Source organism: Balaenoptera ricei, chromosome 9 (genome assembly GCF_028023285.1).
Source record: "Balaenoptera ricei isolate mBalRic1 chromosome 9, mBalRic1.hap2, whole genome shotgun sequence".
NCBI lineage: Eukaryota > Metazoa > Chordata > Mammalia > Artiodactyla > Balaenopteridae > Balaenoptera > Balaenoptera ricei.
In genome coordinates this window covers 43,195,181-43,221,232 of record NC_082647.1, presented here as the reverse complement: position 1 = coordinate 43,221,232, position 26,052 = coordinate 43,195,181, and the positions used below count along the sequence as shown (strand labels likewise).

Sequence of the window (26,052 nt, the reverse complement as noted above, 5' to 3'; positions counted from 1 at the left end):
GAGGTGGATGAGCACACTGTTATAAGTCCTCTACTTTGTAATACTGAAAAAGTTTGACAAAATGTTGAAAAGAAAGGGCCTATGTCTTTTGGGAGAGAGAAAGAGGAGAAATTACTTACTGGGAGGCAAAAAAAAAAAAAGGTATAGGGAGAAAAAATGTTAAAAACCTAAATCTCAAAAGATCCAGTCAATGCACGATACATGGAAAAGTGCTATATTTTGGTATTTCTGTAGTAAGTTATCATTTCTGGTCATTGTGGAAAGAGAACATCCTAGGAACATTCCAGTGGAGGAGAACATTCCAGGTTCTGGCTTATGAATATCGGAAGTGTGACTATAAGGTAATAAAACTGATTTACGGAACCACCATTCCAAATACAACTCTGAGTGTTATTCCATGAAAGTAAGTCACATGAAGAAACTACACACTTACTATAATTATGTTGCCACTGCTCAAAACAGTTTGGAACTCCTCTTTATAAACTATCTTTAGAGATTATTTCCTATGGGTGCAAGAAAATAGGTCTTATTACTTTGTTGTCACACTGTATTTTGATCAAGATCTGTATTACCCAGCCCAATCACCCACCTTATTCACAAGACTTTGGTCGTTTCCAAAAATCAAATCCACCCTTAAAAGACGAAGATTTGCCACCACTGAGGATATTCAAAAGAATGTGCCACAGCCTGTGAAGGCAATTCAGAGGAGTTCCAAAAACGTTTTGGGCAATGGCAGTGTCACTGCAATAAGTATTTAGCCTACTGAAGTGACTTAGAAGGAAATAACTAATTTTTATCATAAATTATGGCATATTTTAAAAAGTAAGTCTTATTACCTTATTATTTAAAAAAAATTTTACTTGGGCATTGCCTTAAAAAGGTACTTTCCTTACATTATTTTTCAAGGATGAGATAGACAAAAGGCATTATCTGGGAAAAATTTTTCATGTGAGCAGTAATCCAGAAAGGGCCTTATTTATTCTCCTTAACCTATATTAAATGGGTAAACTTGCTATTTGACAGGTTAAAAAAAATCTTCACGAGCTTAACAAACACTTACCAATGTCATCAATAGAGACGAAGAATAATAAGAAGATAAATACATTGGATTTCCAAACATCAACACAAAACAAAGGAGAACCGAAACCTGAAAATTGAAGAAAATAAATACATTTTATAGTTATTAGATAGATAGCATAATGCATACTTTGTCTACAGGGATATAGTCATTTCCAATACAAACTTTATTTGCATAAAAAAGATTAATAAATAGATCCTGACCAAGTGATAACAGAATTTCAACACACTGATAGGTTCCAAGTATTTTCAACACCATAAATACTATATAGCAGAATTTTTTTTCCCTATTTTCAACTTGGTACAAAGAAAACAGGAAAAATCTTATTGTTTCTATTAACTCAATAATGGAGGGATATAATAAGTAAGACTTACTTATAACTATTAGTTTTCTAATCTGATTTTTGTTGAACTACTTGAGGATTTCCCTCACTAAGGAAGCTTTATTTTATGTTCTTACCTAAAAGATTTTTATTTTTTATTTTCTTAAGGGATATGTGTTTGGAAACTAATATAAAAAAACAATAATGCAAAAACATAAATTTCACAGAGTGTCATATTCATGGAAAGTGTTAAAAATCTCAGGACTCAGGGAGAAAAGGCAGTTACAAAAGTAGTGACAATAATAATAAAAAAACAAAAAATTTTTTTAAGTTTCAGAGAATACAAAACATCTACAGTCTAGTTGAAAGTATAGTTGCTATAATATGGCATTCAGTTATCCTTCTAAATATTATCAACATCATATGTATTAAATATTACTTGGGAGGAGGTATATAAAACAGTCAACCCTGAGATCTTATTTTAATATATGACTTATAAATATTAAAAATGTTACCAGGTGTACAACAGAAACTAATAAAACATTGTAAAGCAATTATACTCCAATAAAGATATTCAAAAAACTGTCACCATGTTCACATAGATGATCTTCTGAAATTTTTTTGGCTCAATGTACCCCACAACATACATGGGAAATAATGAGGCTATCTGAAATAAAAATATAAAAAAAGCAGAAGTGAAAAAATGTAGAAAAGCATTTCACTATTCATATGCAAAGTAAATATAAGAGGAGAGTTATATTTCCAATAATGATTGTCAAAGTAATGTGAACCAACCTTCTCACTGAGAATAGAATAGCTTGAAAAAATAATAAAAGTACCTGTATGAAAGTCACAGCTTACTAATACAGCAAAAAAAGAATTAGGAAGCTAAGACCAGAGGAAAAGTGGAAATCTACAGAGATGAGCATGACATTTTGGGTCACTTTTCTTCCAGAGGCATCTGCCAATTCTAATAGAAGCAGATGACTGCCAGCTGAGAGGCAGCTGAGAGATTTCCACACACTTAGCAGTCAGGTAACCCCAAGAATGAGATCTCTGCTAAGTCCCCAAGCTTTGGTTTGGGACTTCAAAGGGTTATACTATAAGAGAGAACCAGAAATCAAAGCAGTGCTCCAAAATACTGAAGCCCACCTTTGAATTATCTCATTCTCTGATGGCATGAAGGAGATTAAAGATTGTTAGTCCCTGTATTTGCCTGCTGGAAACAAATTTAATTTTCTCTGGAATAAGTTAATATCTTAGTCTCAAATTAACTGTACAATTGTTCATGTACAATGTCTAATACCACATCAAAACTAATCAGATACAGGAGGAGATAAGACATTATCACTAAGACAAAAGAAACAGATCTATGAAGAATCTAAATCTAGTTCAGGGGTCAGCAAACTTTTTATGTAAAAAGCCAGATGGTAAATATGTTAAGACTTGTAGGCCACGTACAGTCTCAATTGTATACTCTTCTTCTTCTTCTACATTTTTTTAAACAATACTATAAAAATGTAAAAACTACTCTTAGCTCACAAACCATGCAAAAACATGTCTGGCATCATCAGACAAAGACTTTATGTTTGACATATGCACGGAAATAACAGATAAGATTGAAAATTCCAGGAGGGGACTGAAAGCCATAAAAAAAAGAACCAAATTAAAAATATACAACTAAATATTACAATAATCAATAATAAGAAGTCAAAGATGGGTTTAAGCAGGTTGAACACAGCCAAACAAAGAAGTGATAAATTGGAAGATAGGTCAGAAGAAAGTATAAAATGACAAAGGGATGAACAACATATGAAAGAACATAAGAGATGTAGAGCGTATAGTATAAAGGTCATACTTTACATGTCAGAAAGGGCTGAGGGAATTAAGTAAAATCTATACTTAAAGACATTATACCTGAGAAGCCCCCAAAATCTATAGAAAAAGAATCAAGCACTGACTTATAAAAGTATTAGTAGCCCCTAGCAAGGGATAAATTAAAACAAACAAAACCCAACCACACATAGGCATGTCATAGTAAAAACGGCTTATAACCAAAGGCAAAGAGAAAACTCTTAAAAAGGGTCTGAGACTAACTGACTTTAAGACTTACTACAAAGCTGCAGTAATCAAGACAGCATGGTACTGGAGAAAAAATAGACAAATTGATCAAAGGAATAAAATAGAGGGTCTAGAAACGGATCCACACAATTATAGGCAACTGAGCTTTGACAACGGCGCAAAATGGAGAAATGACAGTCTTTTCAACAAATAGTGCTGGAAGACTTGGACATGCACACATTAAAAAAAAATAAATCTAGACCTAGATCTTACACCTTTCAAAAAACTGACTCAAGTGTATCTTAGAGCTAAATGTAGAACACAGACTAAAAAACTTCTAAAATATAATATAGGAGAAAATCAAGGTGATCTTATTTGAGGATGAGTTTTTAGCTATGACATCAAAAGCATGATCCATGAAAGAAAAAAACTGATAAACTGAACTTCCTTAAAATTAAAAACCCCAGCTCCACAAAAGACACTATTAAGAAAACTAAAGACAAGCCAGGGACTGTGAGAAAATCTTTGCATAACCCATATCTGATAAAGGTCTGGTATGTAAAATGTACTAAGAACTCTTAAAACTCAGAAATAAGAAAACAAATAACCCAATTTAAAAATGGTCAAAAGATGTGAACAAATAACCTAACCAAAGAAGATCTACAGAGGGCAAATAAGCACATGTAAAGATGTTAAATCCAATACTACATTAGGAACTGTAAATTGGAACAAGGAGATACTGCTACACACTTAATAGAATGGTTGAAATCCCAAAACCTGACAAAATCGGCAATTTCTTACAAAACTAAACATAGTCTTACCATACAATCCAACAATCACACTCCTGGGTATTTACCCAATTAAGCTGAAATCTTATGCCCACTCAAAACCTTCACATGAATGTTTAGGGAATCACCAAAGACTGGAAGCCGCCATGATGTCCTTCAAGAGTTGAATGGATAAACAAACTGTGGTACATCCAGACAACGGAATATTATCCATCAATAAAAAGAAATGAGCTACCAAGTCATGAAAAGACATGGAGGAACCTAAAATACATATGACTAAGTGAAAGAAGTCAGTCTGAAAATGTGACACAACCTATGATTCTAACTATATGACATTTTATTTTGGTGGTACTTTATTTCATTAAAAATTGTACAGCTCTACTGTGAATTACAGTATTAACATTTATTTTAAGGGACTGCATTCACAATAATAATTATGACTGGACCCAGGAATTCTTTTCTTTGGGCCTTTGAAAAGTCTCATGCAATTTAACATTTAGTGGTAACCAGATTATGAATTTGTTGTATAAGTAAAACAACAATGGATAATTCATTCAAGAATTCCAAAGAGATTTTTATTTCAAGAGGTGCCAGTTGAAGATGGTAATACTTTCAAGTAATAACCAATTTACCGGAATATAGTTTCCCAGAACTTTACTTATAACTTAATTGCTTGGAGCTTAAAGTATAGTTTTCTTAGAAACGATGCTATAAATTCAAATCCATTCAATGGATACTAGAGGGCCAATGCTATCTCCACCCTAAAGAAACTTATTTGCTGGTGGTGTGGAAAAAAACGCAAGGACACAAATATCTCTGCAAACTTCGTTTCAACACATTATCAAGTGCCTCATAAAGCAAGCTCAAGCAAGGCCATAGAATCTCAGAGTCAAAGAATGCATAAATTGTTATAAGTATATTCTAGAGATCAACTACCCAGAATTTGGGAATTTGGTGCTAATATCTTACTCTCAAACTTCCTGTCATTTTTTCTTCTCCCAGGTACTACCTACCTCCTCCCCCAAAATGGATGGGGAAGGCATAAAGTGGTTCCAACTAAAATTCCAGCTAACAGATAATCAGAACTTTACTGGATTTAAGAAATTTGTCCCTTTTATTAAGCTTAGAGTCTCTACCAAGGATCCCTCTGCTATTTTTTTTCAGCTTTATTGAGATATACTTGACTGAAAACATTGTGCAAGTTTAAGGTGTACAACCTGTTGATTTGATACACATATATTACAGTATTATTACCACTGCAGTGTGAACTAATACCTTCATCACGTCATGAAATTCTCATTTCATTTTTGTCGTGAGAACATTTAAGATCTACATTCTTACCAAGATTCAAGTATATAAAACAATAACGTTAACTACAATCTATGTGATAGATCGCCAGAACTTATTCATCTTCCAGTTGCAAGTTTGTACCCTTTGTCCAATATCTTCCTACTTCCCATACCCCTCTGGCCCTGGTAGCCACCATTCAACTCTCTGTTTCTATAAGTTTGGTTTTTTTAGATTCCAAACTAAATACTAATACGTGATACTAATATTATATCCCGTGATATAATACAGTATTTGTCTCTGTCTGACTTATGTCACTTAGCATAATGCCCTCAAGGTCCATCTATGTCCTATGGCAGAATTTCCTTTTTCTCATGGCTAAGTAATACTCCATTGTATATACATGTAGCGCATCTTCTTTATCCATTCATCTGTTGACAGACACTTAGGTTATTTCCATACCTTGGCTATTATGAATAATCCTGCAATAAACATAGAAAGGCAGCTATACAGACAAATCACTGTTATAATGGAAGACTTCAACACATTCCTCCTCTAGTAACTGAAAGCAAACAAAAATAGTAGAAATCTAAAAGATTAGAATAATACAATTAACAAAGTTTGCTTAACATACGTAGAACCCCATATCTAACAAATATAATCAATCTTTTAAAATGCAACAAAAATAGAAAATACCTGGGAACAAATCTAATGAAAGATCTGTAAGACCTCTAAAAATCTATATTAACATTATTGATAGAAATTAAGAACTAAATAAGTAGATATATATCATGTTCTTTGATCAGAAGACAATATTTTAAAGATCTTAAAAATTTTTATTTACTGCAATCACACTTATTGTCAAACTGAAAAGGAAAGGAATACAGTATGTATATAAATTTGGGGATGGGGACAAGCTTAAATATAGGTTTTTAAGAGACACTGTGAGAAAGTGTGTCCAGCTCATTTAATAAAATAACTATAGTTGTTAAAAGGAAGTTCATAAATTTACTTTGTGAAGAAAATTAATCTTGCCACTAATTATGAAAAATGTATCATACAGATTCTTATGTAGAAAAGCAATTAGGTAATACAGTAGACAATTAATTATGGTTTTACAAAAGGTACAGAAGTACTCTTTAAATGCATATTTCTTTTATTAATGCTTCATGAAAACTGAAGGCATTTTAGTAAGGAAATAAGACAACACAGCCAAGCGTGTGGCCTTCTATAGAAAAGAGTTGAAAGACCCTAGAGATGCAACAAAAATAAATTGGAAAGTGTTGGTGCTCTGAAGTAGGCCGACTTGATTTTAACTTAATCTCTGAGCCTCAGTGTCTTCATCTGTAATCATAAGTTAATAATACCCATGTGCCTGGACTCCTTGAGGATTAAATAAAATAAACTATAATACTGAAGTCTGGTATATGTTAGTCTCCCTTTCCCTCCTCTCATAGACCAATACTGTTAGGATATGCAGATCTAGACCCCCCTTCTTAAACATCATATTTACACTTTGGCTAAAAAAAAAAACACTTCACAGGGAAAATTGTGCTTAATAGCTGGACTGTTGCTATTTGAATTGCTGGTTGAAAAGTAAGCTCTCTCATTTAGATACAAGCAGCAGAATCAACATTCTGTTGTGAAAATGTAGAAAACTGACTTCTATTCTTGCCTCCTTTCATCATACTTCTCAAGATAAGTAGTTCTGAGGGTAGGGCAAAATTTGTTTCCATGAAACAATAAAGAGTTTTTAATCTGTTCAAATGCTTGGACCAATTTTGTTCCTGAAATCAGAAATGAGTACAGGCATTTAAAATAAACTTTAAATAAAACTGTGTATAAGGAATGAAACTATAAATCCCTTCTGTAAGCTAATTTTTGATTCCCTGTTAGTTTACAAATATAGAATAAACTATATTTTAACCACTGTGGCCACAAGAAACATTGTCAAACTAATAGAGAGAAATCAACCTGTAGACTGAGTTTAACCACAAGATGCAAGGTCAGACAAAGCTTTCAGAAAGAGAAGCTGACATTTATAGTAAGAGTAGCTGCTTCTACATCCAGTGGAAGAAACATCAACTCCCCTTGGAAAAAACCATTTTGGTGACCTCTTTTAGTTTTGTAGATCAAAGGCAAGCAAGCACTCACTCTTCTTGAACAAAAGGTTTATTTGACTTGACAAAAAAAATTGTCCTTTCTCAGACCCTTGGTGTGTGAAATTTGATGTTCAGTAAAGACAAAGGAACTGGAAAAAAGTTTCATAAGGAGCTATGAGTCTCCTGGTGGAAAACATTTATGAGACTCACCAATACTTGAACATCTCCAAAACATTAATATAATCCTAATTTGGCAAGACAGAACCCCAAGGAACTTGAAAAACAAACACATTGTGTAGATGATAGAATTCTGAACTTGTGAGCTCACTCACAAGAACTGTACACCAGAACTGCACAGTCTTTTTTTAGGAGAAGCCTAGTTCTACAGACAGCATTTAGCTGATGCTGAAATTCCTTATGATTCAACTCAGCTATCTCAGCACTGCAGGCACGCTATGAGACATTTACAAGAAAGAAAATGGTGCCACTCATAAGTAAAAGCACGGAGTCCAGGCCAATTTTAGTGTGAAGCACTTGGCATCTATGGCTGTTAGGAGTTTTCTATCTTCAAGAAGGTGAATTTGAGCTCTTGACATCAATGCAAACCAGGGGGTTTTAAGTTCACACTTGGCCTCTGGTTCATTCAGAAAGCTGTAGGACAGGAAACAGGACTTGTCAGCAGGACAGATTCAGATATTTCTCTTCAGTGGGAGCTCTCAAAGAAGTCTTCATGGTAGCCTCACCCCAGGTGACAGCTCAGGAGCAAAGAAAGAAGATGCACATCACATAAATGCAGAAGCCACTCTGGCTTAGAAGATCCATAACCCATGGAAACTTCTGCAAGGGAAATGACACTTAAAAGAGCCACCTCACTTAAGGAAGCCCGAAGTCAAGGCATCCCCCTCAGGAAGAACTTAGCTCACTTACAGTTTCTTCCTCTCGGATGCAATTAGGCAATCACCAAGCAACGTGCCTAGTAACATCATGGTCACACAACACAAGCAAATTCCTAAGGGAAGAGAGCTAGAAGGTTAACTGAGGGTCAAATTCCATGCAGAAGGGGTAAGTTTTGCTAAACAGCAGTGTGGTGGCATTGACTGTGTACCCAGATTTCTGAATCCTCCAGATACAAGTAGTCTCATTTCTGGCTTCAACAGTGAGGCAAAAACATCTAGTTCTGATATTTGGCCCAAATAAATGGCCGATGGGCTTATCAGTGGAAGAGAAACTCCAGGGAGGGAAGAAAATAATCTTCTTATAAGCAGGATGAGGGCATGGAGTCACATTAAATATTAAAAGAGATGTGGCTTTATACATACCCCAAGCAAAGAATCAGTTATATAAAGAAAGAATATGAAATTGACAACCAGTTTTGTATAGATATATTGATACTATCTCTTCCGGAAATAATCTGCATCTCTATCACTTCTGATTTTATAACCTCCTTCCTGCAACTATCCCTTTTACTGTCCTTGGTCATAACAATCTCTCCTACATGAATGGGAATTCTCTAATAAAATATAAGAAAATAGAGCATATTATAAATTAAAATCCAGTTACTGAATAAGTCACAATTTCTCAATTTCTTAAGAATGATAATGCTTTAAGGTCTTCTCACTCCAAATATTCTAGGTTTCTACAACTGTTGCTTGTAATTTTTTTCCTTTAAAATATAGCTAATCCTTGAGTTCTTCAGCCCCATTTCTCAGACAATATGTGCAGGAGACATGAACTAATTTTAACTTTAATCTGTGAAAAATGTAATCAAGAATAAAAGTCTTAGAACACTCCCAGAAAAATAACTTTGAATTATCTTCACGTTAGTATTAAAAAACAAAAACACAAGCAAACAAAACTTTATACGTTAATTCAGAAAACTAAAAGCTGGGAGTTACATCAGCATCATGGCAGCATAAGATGTCCTGCTTTTCTGCCTCCTCCTTTTAACAACTAAAATTTGGCATCCATCCATGAACAAAAGTGCCTCTGTGGAAGTTGCACCATACGCCAAGGGTTCCGGGAGGAGTCTTGCCCACCTATGTATCTGAGAATAGGCAGACAGACCTCAGCACAGGCTGTGGAATAAGCAGGAGCCAGTGAACTAGTCTCAGCTCTTCTCAGCTATGGTTGAAGAAAATCTGGATACTGCTGACTTGGGCAGACACCCACAGACAAGAGAGCCCTGTAGAATCCAGTCTTCCTGAGGAGAGGCTCAAGCACTTCATTGGAGCAAAAATATATATGAGTTTGGATGCACTAGAGAGAGTAAGAGGAACTTTGCCAACACCACCCTATCCCCAAGGTGGCACAGTGAGAGCCTGAACTAGCCAGTGGCAACCTCTCCCATGGGGGAAAGGGAGAATGATGAGTGTGTGGCTGGCATCCCCAGCTATGCAGGACATTGCTGGAAAAAACAATTTCTTTCCCACAGCACTCAGAGCTGTGCGGTGCGACCTCCTTGACTGGGGCAGGCAGGAGATTGAGCAAGAGGCAAATAAGAATATCAGAGGGCATTAAAAGGATGCAGTTCCTTCTGGTTGTGCTCAGGACTCTGGCAGGAAACCTGCCTACCAGCTGCTGAGAAAACCACCCAAGGATCCCTCCACTTGGCCTGCAGGCACTCTTGACACCTCCTGAGTGTTAAACTCAGGCCTCTCCCGACTCTGCAGCTGGCTCCTTTTTCATGTTCCTTAGTGTGGCAGTAAGAGTGAGTTCTAGTAGATAAGGAGCTCATGTGAAAAAGAGGCCAGGGGTCTGTGGGCCTGTCTAGAAAAGACATACAAGCCTAATAATTCTGCCACAGAGGGAGCAAGAAGCATGAAGCAGGTGTATCCATATGAGGTCAGAGAAAAGCCCAGATATAATATAAACAGGATGAATGAAGAATATATCCCACCTGAAGGCAACCTGAAATGCAAAAACTGCAACATAAAACTTCAAGGAACATGAAGAATCAAGGAAACATGACATCACCAAAAAATCTTAATAGTCCTCCAGTAACCAAACTCTAACAGAATTCTATGATTTACCTGATAAAGAATTCAAAATAGCTGTTTTGTGGAAACTTGATGAGATACAAGAAGACACAGAAATACAATTCAATGAAATCAGGATAACAACACATGAACAACGTGAGAAGATTAACAAAGAGATAAAAATGATTAAAAGAAGAAAACAAATTCTGGAACTGAAGAATTCAATGAATGAAATGAAAACTGCAATAGAGTATCAACATCAGAATAGACCAAACAGAAGACGGAACAGTGAGTTAGATAGGAACTTTGAAATACGCTGTCAGAGGATAACGAAGAAAAAAGAATGAAAAAGAGTGAAGAAAGTCTATGTGATTTATATGAAAATATCAAATGATCAAATAAGAGAATCACCGGAGTTCTATGAAAAGAGAGGGAGAAGGGGCAGAAAGTTTATTTAAAGAAATAATAGCTGAGAACTTCCAAACCTATGAAGAGATTTGGACATGCAAGTTCACAAAGCTAATAAATCACCCCATTATTGTAATTGAAAAATACCTTCCCTAAGACACACTATAATGAAACTCAAAAATCAAAGAGAGAATCCTAAAAGCAGCAAAAAAAAAAAAGGACTGTAACATATAAGGAACCCCCATTACTCTATCAACTATAGTAATCAAAATAGTATGGTACAGGAATAAAGACTAATATACACAGCAATGGAACAGATTGAGTGACCATAAGTAAACCCATGCATATACCGTCAATTAATATTTGACAAGGAAGCCAAGAATACTTAGGGGGAAAAATAATGTCTTCAATAAATGGTGTCAGGAAAACTGGATATTTACATGAAATTGGACTTCTATATTACACCACTCACAAAAATTAACTTAAAATGGATTAAAGACTTAAATATAAGACCTGATGCCATAAAACCCCTAGAAGAAAACTTAGGGAATATGCTCCTTGACCCTCATCTTGGCAATGATTTTTTGGATTGTAACACCAAAAGCAAAAGCAACAAAAGAAAAATCAACAAGTGAGACTACATCAAACTATTGATAAAAAGCTTCTGCACAGCCTAGGAAACAATCAACAAAATGAAAAGGCAACCTATGCAATGGGAGAAAATATTTTCAGATCATATATTAGGTGAAATATTAATACCAAAATGTATAAAGAACTCATACAACTCAATAATGAAAAAAAAACTGATTAAAAAATGGGTGGAGGAACAATAAATATTTTTCTAAAGAATACATCCAAATGGCCAACAGGTACGTGAAAAGACACCCAACATCACTAATCATCAGGGAAATAAAAACAAATCCACAGTAAGATATCCCTCCATACCTATTAGAATGGTTATCATCAAGAAGACAAAAGAAAACAAATGTTGGTGAGGATGTGGAGGAAAGGGAACCCTTGTGCACTGTTAGTAGGAATGTAAATAAATTGGTGGAGCCACTGTGAAAAACACTATGGAGGTTTCTCAAAAAATTTGAAATACCACTACCATATGATCCAGCAATCCCACTTCTGGGTACATATTCCAAAGGAAATGAAAACAGAATATTGAAGAGATATCTACACATCTATGTTTACTGCAGCATTATGCACAATAGCCAAGGTATGGAAACAACCTAAGTGTCCGTCAACAGATGAATGGATAAAGAAGATGTGCTATATATATATATATATATATATATATATATATATATATCCTGCCATCTGTGACAACACAGATGGACCTTGAAGGCATTATGCTAAGTGAGATAAGTCAAAGACAAATACTTTATTATATTACTTGTATGTGGAATCTAAAAAAGCCAAACTTGTAAAAACAGAGAGTAGAATGGTGATTACGAGGGGCTTGGGGGTGGGGGAATTAGAGAGACGTTGGACAAAGTATACAAACTTGCAACTAGAAGATGAATAAGTTCTGGAGATCTAACGCATAGCATAGTTATTACAGTCAATACCGTATCATATAATTCAAAGTTGCTAAGAGACTAGATCTTAAACGTTCTCACCACAAGAATGAAATAATAATCATGTGACTTGATAGAGGTGTTAACTAACACTATGGTGTTAATCAGGGGATAATCATATTGCAATATATCAAATCAATACGTTGTATATCTTAAGCTTACAAAATGTTAATTACATCTCAAAAAAAAAAAAACAACTAAAAGTCTAGTATATCTTTTGAATGGATAGAAAATCATTAAGGCAATATCAAAATTACCCAAGGAGCTAAATTAATACATCTCCTTGCAAGGAAATGATGCACACTAGAAATCTATTCTACTATGTTGGCATATGCAAATAATGAAAACCACAGAAATTCTGTGTTAGTTATAGACCAAATATAAGGAAGTAAGGCAGAGGGAATACTCTTAACATGCTTTAAACATGCAGCATCAATTAAATTGTGGTTATAACTTCATTCTTTGTAGACAACTGGCAGGACAAGGATTCTTGGCAGAATTTCTCACTGCCAATAAAGAACATCATTACATATCATCAGTGTTCGTTAGTTAGGTGGAAAGGAGTTCTAATGAAAAATCATAGTAGGAAATTTCATCAAAATTGACCTTTTACTCTCTGCTTCCCCAGCTCAGTTTCTTGCCATTAGTTACTTAGTTGTTTGAAGAAACAGGATATGGCCTCAATTCACTGAATAATACCATGATTAAAGCTCTGAGAAATGGTGTCCAGTAAGATTCTGCTCTTCAGACAGAACAGCCAACATTTAGCTGGATTAGAAGCAGAAATCCCCTACCATGAAGAATCAAAGTGGCCCTTACCATGTTGCGCACCTTGGCAACTAAAATGATTCCTCAGACAAAAGGAAAATCTACAGGCAGGTTTACACAGATCATCTCAAATACCAACAGGAAAAATTATGGATTAAAATAAGAGGAAAAAGTCTTTTGCAGGTTTAATATCTGCCTAACTAACCAACACATTAACAGAAGGTAGATTTATATGATTAAAAAAAATCACACATGTATATAAACTTTATAATTATTCCATATTTTGAAAATCTATTAGGGCACAAATATAATCACATTTAAAATTTCTCTGTAATGAAAAAGAATATAAAAAAAGAATGTATATATGTGTATAACTGAGTCACTTTGCTGTACAGCAGAAGTTAGCACAATATTGTAAATCAACTATACTTCAATAAAAAAAATTTTTCCTATGGAAACAACCAAGCACATCTTGCATTCAACTTAAATTAGTTTAAAATCATCTTACCTGTGTAAAAAGTATAAACTGAGCAAATTGCCAGGGAAGCATAAAAGCAACATTGGATAGGCAGAGTGCAATAAAATGCTTTTTACTATTGTTCGAGGTCCTTAATGGAGAGAATTGACAAAAGTAAGTTTTACTATAAAAGTAGCCTATCATTAAACTGAATGACTAGTTGCAAAATGCTGAAATCTATTGATCCCCTTACCTTTGATGTTAGACAACAAAATATAGTTAACTTTTAAAAGCTCATTAAGAAGAACTTAAAATATTTGGGTTATAAAAATGCTTATAATAAAACAAACAAAATTAGAGCTTTAAATAAAGCATTGTATCTAGTTTATCAGTAGGTATCTTAAACATATAGCACAGGGAATTCGAGTCATTATGTTGTAAACTTTTAATGGAGTATATAATCTGTAAAAATAATGAATCACTATTCTGTATACCTGAAACTAATAAAATATTGTAAATCAACTATATTCAACTAAAAATTTATTTTTCTTTAACTATGCATGACATTAGAAATTTAATACTCCAGCAAGAATGTCAGAAAATAGAATCTGAACTGACCTTGCATACCTCGAGATATTTACACTACATGAGCAGAAATAACTTTCATATACCACCACTTTTATGTTTCAAAAAGCAATGAAGAAAAGTGTAAGTACTGGTGAAATAATTAGCTAACGACTATGAGAAAAACTTAAAGAAAGAGATTTTAAACAATGACTTTAAAGAAATAATTCTGGAATACAATTAAACTAATGCATATTGAAGTTTAAACTGTCCATTCTGCAATCATGAGATTTATCAGTAACCAATACCTTTTACCACATAGACTTTAGTACCTTTTAGAATATGAAAAAAAGAAATGCACACATTTTGTGTAAATTATAAAACTGTAACTCTTCTTTTTATAAAGGTTGTATTGGATTTCCATAAATTCTTGTACTATGGTATATAAATTTTCAAAAGCAAAATTTTTAATGATATTATTTAATAATATCACAAAATTTATCACATAAATATTTATCATAATATTTATCACAAAATAAATAGAAGTAATTTATTTTTGAAGTAATTTTTAAAAATAGAGCCTAGATTTAGTAATTATAACGATAAGTTGAAGTAATTTTGAGAAACTTACAATTCAGCTAGTTTCGTTTTATAAATAAAAATTACCTGAGAATCACAGTTAAGATGTACATCTGAAGTACAAGAAATGGATATGAAAAACTTTCCCGGAGAGGTGGTGTCCACATCACCCGAGTAGCCTGAAATCAATAAAATGCTTACCTCAATGTTCCATTGCAATAAACACAATTAATTTAAAAAATCATGGGTGGGCTGGTTTTAGTAATTTTAATACTAGGCTCATTTATTTCTGGATACCTGGTATAGCTCCTCAGTTTTTGGAGTTCTCTTCCAGCACATAGCCATTAGGTAGAGAGCCATTAACTAGCAAGTCCAGAAACAAGTGAAAGATAGACCAGGCCAAACATACGGACACTCGAAGGACAAACAAGTTGATAGGGTTAGGAGCAGTGAGGATTCTGGGAAAGACAAACCAGATCCACATTCCAGCTCTTCAGTGATGACCCTGGGCATCCCAGGGCTTTGGGATTTATACATGCTCAGAAAAATATCTAAACAAATGTCACCTAGGGCATTCACAAACACCAAATGTTTACACATGACAAGTTTAATATGTATAGACACCCATTACAAGTAATTAAGACTGTTTCTGAATTTGTGAAATATACCTTTGAAAGAGATAACTATAAATTTCTAAAAACAACCAGAAGTATTTGGGATTCACTGATATGATGTATGCAATGAAAGTATTAAATTTTCATATAGACTTTAAAACTGCTTCCAAAACTTATGGGTGGGAATATTATAAAATTTTATATCAAGAATTCTGAAATTCTAGAAAGAATCTAAACTCTTACAACCTTGCAACAGTCTTAAAATTTATTGCTCTTCTTCCAGGAAACCAAAATTGTAAACCTCAGAAGGTGAGTTACGGTATGTATAAGAAGGTCAACTCATAGTGTCAGTCATCTGGCATACTCAAAGAAAAGGTCTTGTGTTTATACTAATACACTGGTGACTGACAATGTATTTGTTTGCTTTAAGTTAATATTATTTAAGATACTTATGTATAATTTTTATGATTCCCTTGTCTAATTGATTTTTTAAAATTAACCAAGTATCTACCTTTCCCAATAGTAATGGATAGAGACTTCTACCCTATATAATCTGTGCCATAACATATTACACATTTTGCTTCCAAAAACTAGCAGTCAGATTCTTCCACTTTTCTTGGCCATATCCTCAGCATCTAACACGGACTCTGGCACACGTTTTGTACTTGATATTTTGTTGAATGAATCTATCATATTCTAAAAAAGTTTCCATGAACTCTTTTTAGGTGGACCATGTCTTATTGGGCTGAGTTAGTAAGTTAATTTGTATTTTGAATTCAGCATTTTGTGTAATTGAAAAGGCAGCATGATGTAATAGAAAGAAGTGAGGTTTTAGAGCCAGAAAGATGTAGAAGAGGAAACCCAGCTTCATCATGGCGTGAATGTGGACTCTTGAGTACATAACTTAACCTCTCCAAATTTCAATTTCATATCTTCTACTGTGAGGATAACAGCCACCTCCCTAAAAAGTTTGGTGGGAGTGAGATAATGTACATAAAGTGCCTGAACTCAACAAATATAGTACTTCCTTTTTCTACAAAATATATGTAACATATATACATGCTAAAACCAGGCAAGATAGCTCACATCATAAATTCTAATTATTATATAAAAATGTGGATCAACATGATTAAAACATCAACTTACAACACAAGGTTCTTTAAAATACTGTCAAGTCCTAAGTAATATACAATTAAATACTGTTTTGATGAATACATTTCCTTGTTCCTATACCACCCCTTCTATTTCTACAAATTATTTTCTAGAAAACAAACCTCTCCATGGTTGAAAAAGTAGCATAATACTGTAATTAGACCTCCAAGTTGAGTCCCACTGTAAAAAAAATGTGTACAATCAAAATTCATGTAAAATATAGTGAGTTTTTCACAAACTCATCTTAGATTTTAAAATGTCATAGTACTAAACCATATAAAATAACAGTAAAAATTTCAAAAGTACCCATGTAGTTGATGTTTTACTCTTGAACGTACAAGCATACAAAGTGTACAAAGTAATCTGAATGTTATTAATTTATATGTAAAATATTTTCTATGTAAAATATTATATGTGAACATAAAATAATTTTTAACAAACAGGCCAGCACTTCAGAGTCTATATTGCATTCTTTGAATATTCTGAGTGGAGGCAAATTTTTGTCATTCCAAATTGGATTTCAGTGACTGAGAGATGAAGAGTCTAACAGTTTCATTTAGCGGTAACTGAACCATCTAAAGTACTGCAAATATTCTTTTGTTGAGTCCCAAGAAACAACAATGTAGAATACAAAACTGAGATCAAGGATGGCTGATTATTATCAAAGATTAAAAACCACTTCTTAAAGTTGCCTTTTCTTTAAAGTATTGTTCATCATTATATACACAGCTTCAGACTCTGAAGACAATAAATACCGGTTGAATGATTGAAAAAAGGAAGGAATGAGTTTAACAAAACAAGCAGAGGAAAGCCAATGGGAAGTAATATACCTTTAACTGATTTTCACTAAGGGAAATTCAAAGGACGCACATCAGAAAAGAAGAAATTGAAAGGAGGAAGGTGTGAGGAGCAAGAACAAATGCTGCATATAAAAACTAGGAACATGAGGATAAATCTAAGGAAGATTTGACAACAAAAAATAACAGTGATGACTGCTGTGGAGGGGTACTAGAAGTACTAAATTATGGTAATAATTACAAGATGCTAGGGGCTGTTTTGAAGTAAAGTGTTCTGAAATTCCTTGTACTGATCAAAAAGGAGAGGAAAGATATCAATTAATTTTAGACTTGATCAAGTTAGATATGCATGTTAACATTTTATCATTAACCACCAAAAGAATAGAAATGGAATATCTACCTTCCAAGTTAGTGCCAGTGCGGGAGGGTGGCCAAGGTAAGAAATAGAAAATTTTCCCCAAATCCCTATTTCTTTTGTTTCTCATATTCTCATATGCCATAGTTTCTAATCTCCTCACAGTTTTGGTGACACTTTTATAGCCAACATATGTTATATCTACATATCCTTCTTAAAGACTGGAGCCTAATAATTTATTTGATATTCTAGAACTGTGTAACCAATTTAGAGAAGACTATCACCTTTTGGGTAGCTCTCCCAATGAAAAATACTAACTTTTAAAATGTCTTAGTCTCGTGTAACATTTTCCATATTTGAAAAAAGCATAATAAATACAAACTATTTTTTAAACTAGAACATTTTAAAGCCTGTTAACATAATCTAATACTTTATTTATTTATTTATTTATTTATTTATGGCTGTGTTGGGTCTCTTAGTTTTCGTGTGAGGGCTTTCTCTAGTTGCGGCAAGTGGGGGCCACTCTTCATCGCGGTGCGGAGGCCGCTCTTCATCGCGGTGCGCGGGCCTTTCACTATCGCGGCCCCTCCCGTTGCGGGGCACAGGCTCCAGACGCGCAGGCTCAGTAGTTGTGGCTCACGGGCCCAGTTGCTCCGCGGCACGTGGGATCCTCCCAGACCAGGGCTCGAACCCGTGTCCCCTGCATTAGCAGGCAGATTCTCAACCACTGCGCCACCAGGGAAGCCCCTGTTAACATAATCTAAAAGTAATCCTTTCCCTCAAAATACTGATGAGCTTATGTATTTTTCCTATCTGGCACACATATAGAAAAGTGCATAAAAATTTCTAGATAGCTTATAGAACACTTATAAAGTGGATATTCTTGTATCTACCATATATCATTGAAACAGAAAATTGATCACACCCTGAGACCTCACTTGCCACCCCTTAAGACAGCCACTATCCTGAGTTTTGTGATTACCAATATAACTGCTTCTATATACATATCATACTATCATTTAATGTGTTTAAACTTTATACAAATATAAGTATGCAGTATTTTTTAATTTTGTGCATGCCTTGATCCATTCAACATTATATTTGTAAGATTTTTCCATGTTGATGTTTGCAGCTTTAGTTCATTATCATTGTTGTACAGTATTTCACTGTATTAATAAACCTACAATGTGTACACTTCTCTGCTGAAGGACATTTAAGTTGTTTCTAGTTTGGAGCTACTACAAACAATGCTGCTATGTTCTTGTATATATTTTCTGGTGTACATAAAAGAGGTTCTTAGGGCATATTTACTTTAAATTGGAATTGCTGAGTTATAAGGTATCTACTATTACTAGATAATGCACACTGTTTTTCCAAAACAGCTGTACTAACTTATATATCCACCCACCAGGGTTAAAAGTTGCCTTTGTCAATCTAGTAGGTGTGAAATGGTATCTCATTGTGGTTTAAATTAGTATTTTCCCCATAATTAATGATGGTGGTCAATTTTACATATGTTTATTGGCAATCTGGAATTCTTCTGGGAAATGTCTATTCATAAATATTTTGTCCAATTTTCAATTGGGTGGTCTGTCTTCTTAGTCTTTGTCTATCCCCTAGAATACAAATTCCATGAGGACAGGGATTGTTTGCTTTGTTTTGTTTTCCTAGCACCTAGAATAGTGCTCCCAGTCACAGTAGGCATTCAAAAAATATTTGTCAAATTAATGAATGCAAGTCTGGATACCACATTGCGTACGTGCTTTGCAGTATCTTTTCCCAGCTTGTGGCTTATCTTTTCATTCTATTATATCTTGAGGAACTTAAATTCTTTTCATCAAATTTATCAGTTTTTTTCTTCATGGCTGGACTTTTGTACCTTGTTTAAGAAATCCTTTCTTACCCCCAAGTTACTGATGATAATCTTCTATATAACATTTTAAACATTTTATAATTTTGTCTATCACATTTGAGTTTTTAATCCAACTAGGATTTGTTTTTCATAAGTTCTGACTCTGCTGTGTTCCATATGATCTCCCCATTATTTCAGCACCATTTATTGAGAAGCCTATCCTTACCCACTGATCTGTAATATCCACTTTGTCATATACCAAGTGTATATCAAATGTACATTTCTGCTTCTGGGTTCTACTTTATTCCAGTGATCTATTTGTCTATCTCTATGCCAATATCACATTGTCTTATTTACATTAACTTTATAATACAGAAATAATTAATGAAGTAAGTTCTCACATTTTCTTCAGGATTGTCTCAACTATTTTAGGCCCTGTGCATTTCTGAATAATTTTAAAATCAGCTTATCAAGGTCAACAAATTTTATCAAGATCACAATTTTTCACTGATTCTGTGCTAGGATTTTTATGCTGAAAACTTCCAAACACAAGGGGTATATATATATTAATCTCTATAGAAACATAAACCTTATGAAAACTCAGTAATTGTTGAAAGATTAAATCTAGATTTTTCACTTTTAATGTTGTGCAGTTCAAGAATAACATTGTAAAGAAATCTGATGATTCAGTTAAAAATGTATTCTGTTGTCAGAAACAAAATCTGACAAAAGTGTCTTAAATAATATGGATGCTTATTGTATCATTCAACAAGAAAATAAAAGATAAGTGTCTGTTGGCATTGGTTCAGCAGCAAAAGGATGTTAAGGCAGACATATGTGCTATGTTTATGGCCTTTCCCTCATGATCACAAAATGACTGCAATAGCTCCAGGTATCACATCCAGGTAAAAGCAGGAAGATAACAGAAAAGGGGCAGCTGAATCTAACCTTTTGTTAGAAAGGCAAATGCTTTCCTGGAGTAACCAAGTCTGATTTCACCTTCTTTTTCACCAGAAAAGCTAGCTCATATGGCTCTCCCAACATGCAATGGAGAGTGGGAAGCAGAATACATGATTGTCATAGTTAACTTCAACTTATCACCTGAAATTGGGCACCCTGCTACCCCAAACAAAATTGTGGTGCTGTTATCAAGAAAGACAGGCTATCAAATGTAAGTGTCTGCTACAAGTGATATACAATTTCTTTTATTGCTTTCTTAATTTCACATGAACAGAGATGAAAATTAGAAATATTAATACTTTGCTACTAATGCCAACCAATGATCCCCTCTAATGTTATAATAATTTTACACATGATCTAGAGGTATTTTCATTAAAATCTTTGTTAAGGAATCTTAATTAGCTTAAAAAATATCCCCATAAGGATAAAAGAGGGACCTTTAAGATATTGTTTTAGCAACAGCTCTACTTTTTGGCTGCATATTTGGCTCAGCCTCTGAAAAAATAAAAGCTAAAAGTTTCCTACTATTAGTCCATTAATCTTGTTATTTATCCTTTTAATTTAATCAACAAACGTCAGAAAGTCCTTATTATTCCACTGAAAGATCTTTTAATACAGTAGTCTTACCTCAAGTATGCACCATATATGAAGAACAATCCCATCATTATTCCATTTAAAATAAAAATCACACCAACATAAAAGCAAGCAGGGTCTCCCAATCCTTTAAAAAGACACAGATTATTCGGTATTTAATGAATAAATTACTATACAGCAATTGGGCATAATTATCTCAGTGCTTTGTAATCAAGAGCTCATGAATTTGCTGAAAGCTTTGCTGCTCAGACTGCTGCTCTATTTAATAGTTACATTAGTACTTTCCCCATCCATGAGGCATTATAAGTTACATTTATACTTTTCCCTATTGAAGTGTTGTTATAGTGTAATGATTAGTTGGTGCTTCATTTTATTTAGGTGATGCTGCTATTGTTCCGTATCTAGAACTGTCTGTAGAGCCATTTGATAAATTACAAGCGAAAATCCATTGCATTATTTTTATCTTTTGCTAGGCTCTAGGGTGAGCAAAATACGGCCCCTGACTTCAAGGAGCAGCTTTAGTCTGTATGGGATAAATTGATCAAGGAGCAGCTTTAGTCTGTATGGGATAAATTGATCCATTATCATGTATAGCCAGGACCTTAATACTTAATATATCCTGGGTATAAGACAATACATATATATATAATATATTAACACACACACATAATCTACTAGGTACTTTGTAATCATCATCTCACATAATACTCAGAACAAATCTTTGAAATTACTTGGTATGAAAATACGTTTTTTAATGGTTGAGAAAACAACACAGAAAACTTAAGTAACTTGCCAAAAGTTATTTAGCTATAACTGGTGGAGCCAGGATCTAAAGGCTGGCCTTTCTGATTTCTTCTTCTCTGATCATTCCTTTTCAGTCTGTCCTAGTAACTTCTCATCCTTTTACACAACCCCCTTCAATGTTGGACCACCTTAGGCTCTGTCATATACCTTCTTCTTTTCTCAGTCTGCATATTCTCCTTAAGGAAATTCTTCCACTTCCATGGTTCCAATTATCATCTATATACAGATGACTCCAAGTCTACCTTCAGATGAGAACTTTCTTCTTATTCCTGTAGATATGTATATGCAGGTAGCCACTTGACATCTACACTTTGGGGTCTCTCAGGTACCTCGAATTAATAGCAATTCAAACCCGCTACTTTTTAAAAATGTTTCTTACCACTTTGAATGGAGGGACTCAAGCCAGAAACCCAACAGTGTTACATAAATTCATTCTCCTTCCCCTTCCCTATCAAACAATTACCAAATCTTGTCGTTTCTCCTTCCAGCTATCTCTCAAATCCATTCATTTTCCAGTTACCTTTCCTGCAATCACTTGCTGAAAGCAAAACAGTTTCCTACCTGGCCTCACTGAATTCACTTTTGTCCTTTACTAGTGTCTTTTCCATGTAACTGCCGAAATTGTGTTTTGAAAATAAAAATCTGTCAAAATTCTTCAATGAATACACATAAAATCCTTAACTAGTAAATGGTCCTTCACTGTCGGACCCTTGCTTACATTCTAAGCATCATTTCACACCATGTTTTCTTCTCTATCTCTCTGCTCTAGGAAGTCTAGCTCTCTTTCAGTTCTCCCTTGCCTCAGGACTTTGGAAAATGCTGGTTCCTATTCTTGAAACACTTCTTCTAACCCCAGCAATCTTATTTTCCTATTTGTAACATCCACCACAGTTGTAACCGCTAACATCCCTCTTATGTTGCAAACTCTATGAGGGTAAGGCCCCATGTTTACCCAGTTTATCTTGGGGTCCCAAGTGCCAACACTAACCTATCACTTAGTGGCAACTTAATAAATACCATATATGTACATATATAAAGTGATTTTTTTCCCATCCCTCAGAAAAGTTTATACCTTCTAAGCTGGTTGAGGCAGTCTCTCAATTCCTTTAGTTTGTACAAAAAAAAAAAAAAAAAGTCTAATTGCCCTCAAATATCTTCTACCAATGCTGTTTTAGACCATGGTTATAAAGACCATCTGAGGGAATCAGTAAAAATGTAAGGGAAACATGGAAATACAAATTTAGGATATATTCTGAGAACTGAATGTTACTGTACACAAGTCAACAAAAATATAAAACGTAATGTTCTAGAGAATATGAAGAAATAAAGAAAAAACAACTGTGTTATGCAAGTAGATACATGTGATTTCAAATAAGAGTTTCAAGGAACAGCATCATGCTAAGATTGTAACAGTGCTAAATTGCAAACATCTTAAATGGAAGTGACAATTACAGATCCTGGAAAACTGTTAGATGATTCGAAAAGCAGTTCTTTGACAAAGATACTGACGTATAAGATGTATATGAAGAGTTTGATTAGAACTATTCATGGACTGTGAGAGCACAAAAACAGCAGAATTTCTAAAGTAATCTATTATATATCTGATTTTTAAATATTTATGCATAACTAAATTTTTACATTAACTATTTATGTTAACTATTACAGGTAGAACTGTGACTATTTAATCTACATCCTCCAAATTTATATATTCAAGCCACCCCAAAGCTTTTTTTGTACCTTCTGAAATGGAGGAATGACTTATAATCAATATGGCCTTACACTGGAGTATATTAATACTCAAATTAAATTCCAAATTAATACTCTTATTAGCAAGTACATTGCCTTCTCAGAAAATTAAAGGGTAAATACACTTTTAGGTGAATCAGTTCTAGACTGTTTTTAAAGAAAAAAAATCACAGTAGTTTATAATAATTCTTAAAGTGAGTCATAACATTATAAAATGTTTATGTAAACATTAATGACAATACAACAGCATTTTAGGAAGAAACATGCCTTCACAGCTTTGAACTTCATTTAGAGGTTCTACTCTGGTCACATTCCAGCAGGTCTTTGTTTCCAGCCCAAATAAATTCATTATTCCCACAAATATGCGATACCAGAAGGCTATAATCACCTACAAAAGATAAAATCAAAAAGATAATAAAGAAAAATTCAATATCTTCTTAATCATAATTTTTCCAAAATACCATTTTATGATGGTTGCCTTTAACATTATAAACTTTGATGAATTTATTTAAATCATTTCATTTAAAATTTTATACACACACACTATCAACTAAAGTTGTGTATTACTGAGTAATGCACATCTACAAAATTTATGTTGTGATCGACATCTCTGTAATATACTCTTGTAATCAACTCTAACATAATTAATAGTAGCTGTAAAATCAAGCATGAAGTACATAATTATGATAATTAATAGCAAAATACAAAGATTTACAGAAGTATTTCATAACATTTCCCTTAGGTCCTTGAACTTATTTTCTTCATAGTCTAAAAACCAACTCATAGTCTATAAAACCAACTGCACATGGAACAATAGCTCCTGTGCCCATTAAAACTCTGACCAAGCAGATTTAATTAACCAGTACTTCCCAACCTGAAATCTACTTTAAAAAGTTTAAAGACAAGGGAAAATAGCAACAAAAAAATTACAGACAAAATGCTCATGCCTGGGAGATTTTTTAATAAATAATTTTATAGATTTGGGAAAAATAATGCAAAATCATTGGGGAAAGAAGTTAAAAAAAGTAAAGAGGAGTTCAAAGGGAAACTAAAAATAACCTAGAACTACTTTTACTATTTTGGTGATCATCCTTCCAGTCTCTCCCTAGGCATAAAAAACATGTAGCTAGAGTTATTCATTATGTAATATTATATATTATAAGATGTTAATGTAATATACATCACTAAGCAATGTCATAAACATCTTTTCATATATAATATTATTTACTATTTTATCACTTAATTTTATAAGACTGACATTCTGCTTAAATTTATAACTTCTATTCTTGTGTATTTTTCATACATGTACAAAAAATTTCCACATTAAATGTATGTGCAAATTCTAGAATTATACTCCTTTCTGAGATGTCGTTTAATATGGTAGAAAAGCATGACTTTGAAGTCAAAATAGAACAAATGATTCTGACTCTGCAAGGTATGGTTTCTATGGCGTGAAGTAATCCTTCAGCCTCTGAACCTCAGCCACCTCATCTGTAAAATGAGGTTAATATCAATAATAACCATCTTACAAGAGTGATGGGAGATTAGAGCTTATATATGTAAGTATTGGCATATAGTAAGCTTTAAATGCTTTTGTCTTTTCAAAATACATTGTTTCAAACTTACACTTTTAGATGAGAAATTAATCTCATCTTTAGAAGAGAAATTAATCTCCTTGTGAACACAAAGTATGGACATTTACTTCAAAACTTAAGTACTATATAAGGTCGCAAGCAAATGTAAATCTGCATATTGTATCTATGCAATATGAAAATAAGACTGGACGAGTCCTTGTTGCCTGTCATTTACATGCTTTCAAGTTTTAAAAACAAATGAACTACATTACCATGATTACTTGTTCAAAGCATCAAAGAAGCTGAAAACTGTGCAAATTATTCAATAAATATTTTTAATAAGTAAAAAGAAAAAAATTAGCTAATGTTTTAGAGGCCATATTGTTGGAAACTAGTGGAACAAGAAACAGAGATGTAATGACATAAAGTTCCAAAAATAACCCAAAACTAAAAATAATACTTATCAAACACTGGAAAAAATGGGCCTAGTCTAATAAGCTAAGTCCTTATCTTATATACACAGAGTAAGTCAACGTTAACTAAAGTTGAAGATTCAACAAATAGGTTTTTTTTTTCTTTTTGATTTTTCCATTTACACTAGAATTAGACAGATAATCATTAGAGGGAATAAG

The 26,052-nt window shown here is 33.6% G+C and overlaps 1 protein-coding gene across 1 annotated transcript in view; it reads right to left on the bottom strand.

The window, feature by feature from the left end:
- DPY19L2 (dpy-19 like 2) overlaps nucleotides 1-26,052 on the bottom strand; it is an 83,781-nt gene that overhangs the window by 43,415 nt on the left and 14,314 nt on the right. Inside the window, exons 5-11 of the mRNA XM_059932705.1 lie at nucleotides 24,114-24,234; nucleotides 21,330-21,423; nucleotides 16,861-16,918; nucleotides 15,060-15,151; nucleotides 13,881-13,980; nucleotides 1,990-2,067; nucleotides 1,061-1,147 (exon numbers count right to left, since the gene is read on the bottom strand). Coding sequence (XP_059788688.1) covers nucleotides 1,061-1,147; nucleotides 1,990-2,067; nucleotides 13,881-13,980; nucleotides 15,060-15,151; nucleotides 16,861-16,918; nucleotides 21,330-21,423; nucleotides 24,114-24,234 — 630 coding nt within the window. The remainder of the gene's footprint in view (nucleotides 1-1,060; nucleotides 1,148-1,989; nucleotides 2,068-13,880; nucleotides 13,981-15,059; nucleotides 15,152-16,860; nucleotides 16,919-21,329; nucleotides 21,424-24,113; nucleotides 24,235-26,052) is intronic.